We start from the raw sequence: 11,348 nt of genomic DNA on the forward strand, positions 1-11,348 counted from the left end.
TAGAGGGGCAGGGGGAGCGGTGCACGGAGGCCTGCTCCGTGCCTCGGTTTCTCTCTCCGCAGAAAGCAGGTGCGGAATTGCACACACCTGAGGTCGCTGGACGCTTCACGGAGGGGAGACGCAGGGTCCGGGAGGATGTGGGGTTGGAGCCCCGCTGCTGGGGTCCCAGTGCCCACGGGTTAACCGGCCACCTCACACGGGGAGGATGACACTAGAGGGCCCGGCGCCCCCCACCCCGCTCGCTCCGGGAGCAGGGCACAGTCAGCGCTCGGTAACGAATGCCTGCGCATGGCGGGCAGCAGCGGCGGGAAGACCAGTGTGGTTATCAGCAGAACCGGGCATACAGTGGGCACCCAGCACATGCTCACTGGGAGGATAACCCGGACCATTCTGATACGGCCTGGCATACCATGTGCAAATGAATGCGTGTGGGACAAAGGAATCTGAGTAAGGATGGAAAAATCGGGATATTCAGAGGGAAAGACCAGGTTTAGGGAGATGTGGACTCCAAGCAATGGTGACATAAGGGATTTCTGACAACAGGCCCAGGCACTGCCCATCTCCGTCCCCGTGGTCCTTTGAAAATCAGCAGAAATCCTCTTTTGAGAAGCTGACCCAACTGCTCCAGGTCCTGGATATCAAAGGGAAGGAGTTGTAGCGGGAGGAGCCGGAGGAAGGGACGGGAACCTGGCCTGGGGGAGGAGGAAGACTTCCTGGAGGGGACATTCGAGTTGGGGCACTGATGTATAAGTAGGAGTTTGCCAGGCACAGAATGGGCTTGTGGGGAGAGAGACTAGTGTATGAAAATAACAGGAACAATCACTTTCATTTCTTGAGCACTTATATGCCAGACCTACACACAAGCCCGAGACCTACATACAGAGCCACAGCGGGGCAGATGAAGCCCTGCGGACGTTAAGCAATTGGTCCGAGTGCGTACAGAGACAGCTGCCTCGCTAACGTGCCTGGGTCTGACAGACTGAGAGGTGCACAAAGGTCTGAGGTGGGGCCAGCTCCAGCCCTTCTACTGGGCAGGTGAGGCCAGGCCTGCTTCCCCAGAGCCAGACGGGGGCTGCAGTCCATTCCTGTGCCGAAGGGCTTGGATACAGAAGGAGCCCCATTAACCTGGAAGCCCCCAGGAATCTGCTTTCTCCTCGTCTGCCAATGCCAAAGGAAAACTGGGGGGGCTCCCTCCCTCAAATGTCTCCCCAGTACCCCAGGAGGATGGTCTGCAGGCTGGCCAGATAAACCCTTGCAGCCCCTTCCCGGATGTCCAGAGATTCCTACTGACCCAGCCATTCCTACTGACCCAGCCATGTGCCCATTTCATGGATTTGGAAACTGAGGCACAATGAACACCTTGGAGCCAGGCCACCTGTTCTTGTTTCTTGGGTGTAAGAACCATGCGGCAAGACTGCTCGTGCCTTTCTTTGTCCCTGATGGGCTGTGTGACTCCAGGCCAGTCTCTGGCTCTCTCTGGGTCTTAGGTTCCCCAGCTGTTCCATGGGACTGAGACTGCAAAACGTCAGCCTGGGCACCTTTCTGAGCAGGAATTTGGTTCGGTACCGTAGGGGTTCTGTGGGTGTGGTCCCCATGTTACAGGAACAAAACGGGCTCAGAGAGGGGAAGTCAGTCACCCAGTGAGTATCGTGTGCTCCCATGCCAGGGAGCAGCCTCCTGCCTTATTGCTGCTAATCACTGAATTGGCACCTACTGTTTGCTGGATGAACAATGACAGACTCTCACTCCTACTCCACGGAGGGGGACAGGGTGGGGCAGCAGCTGGCCCAAGTCCACCTGGCAAGGCTGGGAATAAAAATGGGAAAACAGTGCCTGTGCAGGTGAGACACCCAGCTCAGGGCTGGGCAGCTGGCAGTTGCCCATCCGGCCTGCCCAGAGTCCCTCAGGCGGCCTGGGCACCACATCCCGACTTGCCCGCTAACAGTGTTCTGATTCCTGGAGTGTCCCTGGGTGTGTCTGGGGTGCCATGTCCTTGCTTTGCTGCTTCCTTTCTTGCATATTCCCAGGCCGGTGCTGCTACAGACGGAGGCGGGGGCCAGAGGCAGGAGGGCAGTGCCAGCCTCAGAAGGAGTTGCGTGAATCGAGTGACTAACTTGCATGTTCCCACTAGGGCCAGGCTGACAATCGCAGTGGATTCTCAGACCTCTGAAATCTGCCTCTGCCCGGCAGGCCCCCTGTCATCACTGGCCTGAATCAGGGCAGGGCCTCAGCCTGTCTCTGAACTGCCATCCTCGCCCCCTAGAGTCCACCCTTTCTACTGTGAGCCCCTGAGTTAGGTCAGTCCCTCGTCTGCCCAAGGCCTTCCAGGCACCCACTTCCCTCCAGGTAAGAGCCCCAGTCCTCCCCCGCCCCTTCACTTCTCTACCCTTGCATAACTTCCTCTGTCCCCCTCGCTCACTCTGCTCCAGCCACAGGGGCTTCCTCGATGTTCCTCCAATATGTCAAGATGGATTCTGCCCCAGGGCCTTTGCATGGGCTGTGCCCTCTGCCTGGAATGTCCTTCCCCTAGTTCTTCACACAACTGCTTCCTCCTCACCCCTCAACTCTCAGCTCAAATGTCAAATCCGCAGACAGACCTCCCCCAAATAGGCCCCCGCTCTGTCCCCTTGCCTTCCTTTATATTTCTCCGTAGCCCTTAGGAACTGGTATTAGTTCCTTATTCTTTATTTCTTGCTCTTTGTCCGTTTCCCACAACAGACTGTGCGCCCCATGAGGGCTCGGTTTTTGTCTGTGGAGTTCACGGCGGTGTCCCCAGGACCTAGAAAAGTGCTTGGCAAAGTAAGTGCTTAATAAATATTTATTGACAACAAAGTAGTGCTATTGGCTGAGCACTGAGCATGTGTGCGCAATGCTGTCCTAACCCCTCTGCGTGGTTTCACTCGTGTCTCCTTCAGCAGCCCCAGGAGGAAGGAGTATTTACAGATGGGGAAACTGAGGCCCAGAGAGGGATGCCACTTGCCTGAGGTCACATGGTGAGCCATTGGCAGGGGCAAGACCCCCACTCTGCCCCACTGCCTTTCTTCACTGGCATCTCCCATCGCCCAGATGGGGAAACATACTCAGGGAGAGGAGGGATTAACAGCATCAGAGCAAGAGTGGGCCAAGCCAGGACTTTGTGCTCAACTCCACCGACGCACTGCCCATGGGCAAAAATACTGTGACAATAAACAACATCAATGACAATAATAATAATGATGGCATTGATGAGCACAGAATTGGCCAGCGTTTATGCAGGGCCCTAAAAGGGAGACTCGGGGGACTCGGGTCCCTTTAAGAGCCTCCCCTTCCCCAGCTGGGCCCTGGCCCGCCTCCCTTTATGTAAGCAGGCCAGCTGCCCTTGCATAACCTGATTACATAAGAAAGCAGGGAACAGGCTTGTCCATCCGGCAGCAACCTGTCCCAGCAACCTGTCCCGGACTGTCTGTGGGGCTGGCCTAATGCGCAGGAGAGCCGTGGCCACCCAGAGTGGCCACTAGGTGCAGCTCAGCCCGGGGGATGCCCTGACCCCCAGACACAGCACCCTCTGGGCGGGAGAAGGTGAAAGGCTTCTAGTGTGTGCAAGTGGACAGGGCTAGTCCCATTACTCTGACGGTGAAACTGAGGCCCAGAGAAGGCACGTAAGCAGCATGGAGCTGCACAGCCCAGCGTGGAGGGTGGAGGTGGCAGAGTTGGGGTGAAATCGGCCGTGTAGCCTCAGCCCGAGCCTTACTCTCTCTAAAACAGGGCTGCAAATAGGGCCTTTCTCAGCAAGGCCTGGTGTGCCACAGGCCCTCAGTAGTGGAACCTTCAGCTGGCTGTGGGCCCTGCTCGAACACGGTTTTAATTCTGTCAGCTGGCTTCATCCTTGCTGGTTGAACTCATTCTACACTTGAGGAAACTGAGGCACGGGGGAAGGCGAAGTGAACGCCCCGTCCACGGGGCAGGCGAATGCTGCTCACAAGACGCCCAGGCAGCAGGTGCTGTATCATCGCACAATGCGTACGGGGAGAAATGCCGACTGTGTACCAAGTCCTGGCCCAGATACTATTCTGTCTGCCCCCAAAACCCTGAGGGTGGGCGCAAGGAGCGCCAGACACAGATGAGGAAACCCAGGCACAGAGGGGAGAAGGGATGCCCGAGGGCAAGCCCAAGCCCTGCCATGTGCGCCCCGTCTTCTCCCCTAGCAGGCTTCCCCTGCCTGGGGTCCACCCCTCTGACCACGGGAGGCTGCGGGTACCTGGGTATGGTGCCGTCCCTCCCCACCATGCACATTACTGCTTCCCTCTTTGGGAGGTGTGGGGCCGGTCCCTCTCCTCCCCCTTCTCTCTGGATGCTGGCCCTTTAAGGCAGCAGGCTGCCAGGGCTTGTCCTGGGGTGACCCCAAGGGGCGGGTGTGGTCAGGAACAAGGGGCCCATTCAGCTGCTGCTGCTGCCTCCGGGCAGCCCACAGGCTGGCCTGGGTGGGAGGCAGGGAGGAGACTGACAAAGGCAGGGAGAGACTGGGGGTGGGAAGAGCAGAGACAGAGAGACAGAGAGAAACAAAGAGACAGAGAGACCCAGAGACAGAAAGAGAGACAGACGGGAACAGCTGCCCAGGCTGCACCTCTGCCTCTCTGGTTCCCCCAGGTTGAGGGTCTGAGGCTCGCCCAACCCCTAGTTAGGCTTCAGCCCCCAAAGGTGTTCCTTGTCCAGCTGAGGTCTAGGCTCAAATGGGGACTCCGGGGCCATCAGGGGAGGCACCCCAAGCAGCCCCTTCCTGGGGGAATATTGTGGGCCGTCAGAGATGCCGGACCTGGGTTCGAATATTGACTGCCTTTTAGCTGTGCAATCTTGGGCCAGTGGCTTTGCCTCTCTGGGCCTCAATTTCCCCATCTGTTAAATGCAGTTAATGATGATCCCCACTGCGGTGGAATTAAGGTGAAATAAAACGGTGCACATAATTCCTGACATTTACTGAGGGTTTAACTAGGTAAGCCCTCAATATGCCTGCAGTTCCCCTGAAAGCGCCGCCAGCACCCAAAACACAGGCAGACAACCCCTGCCTCCTGCCAGATGTCACCATCTATTAGAGTTACTGCCTTCAACTAAGGACCTACTAAGCGCACACGGCCCCACAACAACCTCTGGAAACACAGCCAGGGTCCACGTCCCACATCCAGTGAACAACAGACATTTACTAGGGATTAAATAGTCTCCACTCTTGTTCCAGGTTCTCACAGTCACATATCCCCACCATCTGCTCCCAAACACCGCGAACCACACGGGGGCTCCCATCCAGCTGGCTGCCCCACGACCGCCTCAGCCAGAGACACTAAAACCCACCTCCTTCCCCCTCTGAAGGCATCTTTTCTGGAATATTCTGCTCAGTCACCAATGTCTGAGGACAGGCTTATTCAACTCTGACCTGAACTTTCTGGATCCCCGACTCTGAGAATTCTAGAACTTGCCCCCTGGATGTTCTAGAAACCAGCTCAAGACAATCCCAGAGTCCGACCTTGGGCGCACAAAAACTCAGCGTAAGGAATTGTGCAACCAGCCGTCAATGGTCCAGAACACACTTGAGGGTTTCGTGGATATTGGTAAGACCAATACTGGATTAGATCACTGGTGACGGGTCTGGGAGCTTTAGAATCGGTCCCCAGAGTCTCGAGAACCCTGCTTGGGAGATGTGAGAGCTGTTCCCAGCTGCTGTGAAGACTCTCCGTGAAGAATGCTAGAACCCACCCCAGGAGGGTCTAGAACCCAACTCACAAAACTCTGGAGCTCGGCCGTGGGTAAGCAAAAATTCTGGACTTTGCTTCTGGACACCCAGAGATCCAACTGAGGACATTCTGGACCCTGCTCCTGGATGGCCAAGAATACACTGGAGGAATTCTAGATCAAGGAACCAGCCTGCGGGATTCTGGCACCGTTTCTTGGGTGGCAAAATAACCTAACTTCGAAGAATTCCAAGGCCCCTCCCCCCCCCGTAGCGCAGTGGTTCTCACTGGGGTGATGCTGCTCCCCAAGGACCCGGGGTGACGTCTGGAGATATTTTTGGTGGTTAGTGTTGGAGGATGCTCCTGACAGCAAGCTAGGAATGCTGCTTACCCCCCACAGTGCCCAGGACAGCCCCCCACGGGGTCCGCAGTGCTGACGAGGGAAAGCCCCAGGTGAGACCTTCTAGAACCCCCTCCTTGCATTCTCATAACGTGGGAGCTCTGAGATCTGCCTGGGAATACTCTAGAATTCAGATGTTCTAGAGCTGAGCTGCCCAACACGCCATACGTCAGACTGAATGCCTGAAATGTGCCAGCTGGAATGGAAATGTGAGCGTGGAACACATGTCGAATTTCACAGGCTCGGGACAAAAAAAGAGTGTAAAACATCTCAGAAACTGCTTCACATCGATTATGTGTCAAAACGGCACGATTTTGGATGTCCTGGGTTAAAGAGAAGAAATTGTGAAAATTAATTTCCCCTGTAGGTTGACACCTGTAAGTATTAGATACCAGGAAAATGTTTAATTATGTGGTCCATAATTTATGTATTTCTACTGGGCTGTGCTGTTCTGAAACTCATCTAGAATCGCCCGGAGGGTGAAGACCCCAGCTCTGGAAATTCCAGAATTTGCCCCCGGGAGGATCCAGAAGCCGTCTCAGCTCTGGCTTCCTATAGTCTCCCAAGCCCCAGTCCTGAACCCCTTCCTGACTTGCAAGTCATTTACTCTGAGATATGAGGGTCCCCCCTTTCCCTGCCCTGGCACCTCACAAGTTGGCCTGGAACTGAAGATGGGTCCGAATGGACCAGAAGAAGGGCCCTTACTGGGTAACCTGAGCAGTGCCCCACCCCTCTCTGGGCCTCAGTTTCCCCATGTGGACAAGACATCCATGTGTCCCCAAGTGCCCCCTCCTTTATCCTTCACCAGCTCGGACCATCTGTGACTTCCTGCCCACACCCAGCTGAGGGAGAGGGGCTGGCCTGACAGCTGGCTGGGGAGGGGCGGCTGGGAGATGTCCCTAGTTGCCCTCAGCCACCCCTAGCTCCCTGGGCACAGGGCCAGGGTACCAACTGCAGCACTGTCATGCCAGCAAGGCCGCCACAGGTGCAATGTGATGCCTTCCGCTTCTGCTGGCTCCTCCGAGGGCTGGGCCCTGCCTGTGTGGACAAGGCACCCTCATGCGCTGCCTCGGCAGCCTTGCCCTGGCGTGTGCAGGGTGCCCGCAGGGCGAGGACCTACTCGCCAAGAGCTCCATGTCTAAGCACTCACTGTGTGCTAAGAGGCTTCTTGCTCTTAGAACAGCGGTTCTCAACCTGTGGGTCGCGACCTGTTTGGGGGTCGAACAACCCTTTCACAGGGGTCGCCTAAGACCATCGGAAAACACATATATAATTACATATTGTTTTTGTGATGAATCACTCTGCTTTAATTATGTTCAATTTGTAACAATGAAAATACATCCTGCATGTCAGATATTTACATGACGATTCATAACAGTAGCAACATTACAGTTACGAAGTAGCAACAAAAATAATTTTATGGTTGGGGGTCACCACAACATGAGGAACTGTATTAAAGGGTCGCGGCATTAGGAAGGTTGAGAACCACTGTCTCAGATGCTACCTGGGTCCCCTTCACTGAATACTGCCTGTACTGACTCTACAAAGTAGGAGCTCAGAGATGGGCACTAACTGCCCAAGGCTGCCCCGTGGGCAAGAGGGCAGAGCTGGGCCTAGAACCACAGTAGGATGATGGCAATGGTTGTGATCATAGTAACTGTTATTGTATTACCAACACTGATATTACATTTATGAGTTATTTATCATTATACATATAGACAGCATCACTATTTGTTAATTATTTTTATTAACAACAAATAACTTTAAAATCTGTGGGACAGTAGTGATAATAAAAAACTGGCCCCTTTCACAATTTTTAAGTGCAGAGTTCAGTGGCATTAAGTCCACTCATATGCCCCTAAGTTCCCAACACCGTGCAGCTCCAGTGCGGGCTTTGGGCCTGCTGTGTTAGCAGCATCCTCACCTGTCAGTCCCTCCTGGCCACCATAACCATGAGCCCAGCGGCCTCCCACCGTTGCTATAAATATACCATCAGCTGGTGTCTGGGCCTTCACACTCATGCAGCCACCTTCCCCGTGCAGACAGGCGGCTGGCACACCTGGCTGCCTGGGCCTGGGAAAACCCAGGCTGCCAGGCGCCCCTCAGCCCTTCGCCACCCAGAGGCTTGGAGGGGCGACCAGGTGCCAGTCCTGGGTCATGTGTGCCCCAGGGCGTTCCCTGTGGGCAGAACGGCTCAGGGTCTCCGAGCAGAGCTGAGGTCTTCCCACTGCCTCCTGTGGCTGGGCAGAGGGTCCAGGAAGGGACTGAGCACTCATTCAGGGCCTCTTGTGTGCTTTTCGGGAATCGCTTACTCCAATTCCTCAATTCAGTGGACACAGTTTGTATTCAGCCCACTTTACAGATGGAAAAACTGAAGCTCAGAAAGGGGATACGCCTCACACAGCCTGGGGCAAGCACAGCACGAACTGTATCCATTATAGAAGAAACAGGCACCCTCAGGCACCCTCCGTCCAGCCTTTGTCTCCCCAGCACAGCACCCAGTGCTGCCATGAAGATGATCAGGGACCAGACCCCGGCCAGTGTGCTCAGTGGTTGAGCGTCCACCTATGAACTAGGAGGCCACAATTCAACTCCTGGTCAGGGCACATGCCCGGGTTGTGGGCTCCATCCCCAGTGGGGGGCGTGCAGGAGGCAGCCAATCAATGATTCTCTCTCATCATTGACGTTTCTATTTCCCTCTCCCTGCCTCTCTGAAATCAATTTTTTTTTTTTACATAACAGGGACCAGAAGACAGGGGAACCTCAATCAGGGGCTGGCTTGCTTCGCTCTGTGGCCCGCAGGCCCTTCCCTCCTGCCCTCAGCTCCCTTCCGTCTAGACCAGAGAGACAGGGCTTTGTCTTAAGTCACACAACAAGCCAGGGGCAGAGCTGTGGCGGAGTGAGGTCCCCTCACTCCAGCCCACAATGCCCTTTATGGAGACCTTGGCACCCAGGTTTGGGCACAGCAGGAACTTTTGTTGTTGTTAATTGTGGGCTCACCCAAGGATATTTTCCCATTGATTTTTAGAGAGAGTGGAAGGGAGACAGACACACACACACACACACACACACACACACACAGAGAGGCATCAATATGAGAGAGACACATCAATCGGTTGCCTTCCGCACATGCCCACACCAGGGCCCAGGATCAAGCAGGCAATCAAGGCCTGTAACCAAGGTACGTGCCCTTGACCGGAATCAAACCGGGGACCCTTCAGCCTGCAGGCTGACACTCTATCCACTGGGCCAAATGGCCAGGGCAACAGGTACTTAATAATATGGCTCCTTTTTTCACTAGGTACTCAGGGCCTGCCCTTTTTATCATCTGTACCACTGGGAGGGTGTGGGTCCCACCTGATAATCTCAAAAGTGTTTTTTACTTTTTTTCTTTTAGGGGTTTTGAGGACTCAAAATCCATGGGTTCTAATTCTGCTCTGCCTCTTACAAGCTGTGTGACTCTGGGCAAGTGTCTGACCATCTCTGGATCTCTGTTTCCTTATGGGAAAAGGGAGAAGTTCCCTCGCTCCTAGGCATGGGGAGAGAATTAAACCAGTTGAGAGTGGAATGGGCCCAGAACTGGGCACACAGTGGCACTCAATATGTGCTCACAGTTCCTATTAACTTTGTTGTTATTACTGCTTCCTGGTTCCATCCAGGAGGAGTTGGGGATCCCCCCAGTTTTTCCTGTCTCCTCCTTGGGGCACCCTGGGCAGTCCCTCTCCACTGAGAGCTTCCCAAGCTGGCCCCTGCCCACAGCGCCATTCAGGGAGGTTGGCACCGCACAAGGCGGGAGCAAGAGGCTGGCCCATGGCAGCGTCAGCAAATGGGCACCAGCTGGGCCGGTGGCTGGGGCGGGCTGGCAGCTGCCTGGAGCCGGCAGGCCTGGCAGCCCCTCCCCTGCCCACCCCTGGCACTGTGCCCCACCAGCCTCAGGTTTCTCAAGCCGCCAGAGGGGGCAGGGAGGCCTGGCTGGGCTTCAGGGTTGGGCAGGCGGCTTCCCTCTCTGGGCCCTGTTTCCTCCAGGCACCTTCCCAAATGCAAGGCAGGTTGAAGAGCGGCTCCTGGCCTCCCCAGCACCCTCATCACCTCCCTCTCCAATAATGCCTGCACCCTCTGGGCCATTCCAGCCCCAGGGCCTTTGCACTGGCTGTGCCCCTGCCTGGTGCACTCTCACTCAATCCCTCCATGCCTCCATCTCCTTCAGGCTTCATCTCAAAGGTGACCTCCTCTAAGAGTTCCTTCCTGTCCAGAGTGCACCCACCGGCCCCTCTCCATACCCCTCCCCCGCTCTGTTTCCCTGACATCACATTCTTTTTCACTGAACTGTGAACTGTCAGCTTCTACATCCCCTGCTCAGGGCTCCTCCCACCCAAAGTGCACTCAGGTAGCAGGCAGCCCCCAATGTCCCAAGGGGAAGCTCTCATCACCCCTCATTACAGGCCCTGCAGCTGTCCCCTAGGCTGGCCCTGGGGCACACGCTGTGACCCGTCCCTGGAACCAGGCTCATGGCCATGGTGGCGCCAGATGGACGCCTGGGGCAGCCAAATTTGGGTTCAAGAGGTGCCCTAGGCTCTAACAGCCCAGTACTGAAGGAACCTTCTCATAGCTGGTCTCCACCCCTACATCCCCCAAAATAAACCCCAGGGTGGAGGCCTGGGATTCCCCTTTGGGGTGTGGCCCCACAAGTCCACCTGACACCCTTGGGGAGAGGTGGAGAGGTTGGGGGGGGTGGCACAGGCGGGCCTTGTCCAAGGACAGAGAAGGGCTGAGAGGGCAGGCGTGTGTGGTACCTCTGAGTCTCTCCATGTCTCTGGGTCCATCTGTCTTTCGTGTTTCTGTCCGCATCTGTGTGTGTGTGTGTGTGTGTGTGTTGGTTCTGAGGCCCCACTCCTGATGTTGGGGTGGCACCTCCTTTCAGCTGTACTGCGGGTGCTCCCCTCATCATCCACCCTGAACCCCTCCAGAGGCCAAGTGAGGCCCGTCCTTACCCCTCATCAATCCCACGCCTCCAGTCAGGCGGAGTAAGGCGCACACTGTGCTCTGGCCTATGCTGGGCCCCCTCCAGCCCTGGAGCCCGCAGGGTGGGAGCAGGGAGGTGCTACCGGTTCTCTCTGCCATTCGACTGACATCTGCCTGGCCGAGAACAGACTTAACTCTGGCCGAGAACAAGGACAAGAGTCCTGGGGAAAACGGCAGGGAGCCGGGGTCCAGCAGGGGGTCCCGGGGCAGCCTCGGCCCCGGACCCA

The 11,348-nt window shown here is 56.0% G+C and overlaps 1 protein-coding gene across 1 annotated transcript in view; it reads right to left on the reverse strand.

The window, feature by feature from the left end:
- The window catches only part of NFIC (nuclear factor I/C (CCAAT-binding transcription factor)), a 59,757-nt gene that overhangs the window by 33,965 nt on the left and 14,444 nt on the right, over positions 1–11,348 (reverse strand). The window contains exon 4 of the mRNA XM_015566974.1: positions 616–692. Within this exon, the coding sequence (XP_015422460.1) occupies positions 616–692 (77 nt within the window). The remainder of the gene's footprint in view (positions 1–615; positions 693–11,348) is intronic.

Source organism: Myotis davidii, unplaced genomic scaffold, assembly GCF_000327345.1.
Source record: "Myotis davidii unplaced genomic scaffold, ASM32734v1 scaffold551, whole genome shotgun sequence".
NCBI lineage: Eukaryota > Metazoa > Chordata > Mammalia > Chiroptera > Vespertilionidae > Myotis > Myotis davidii.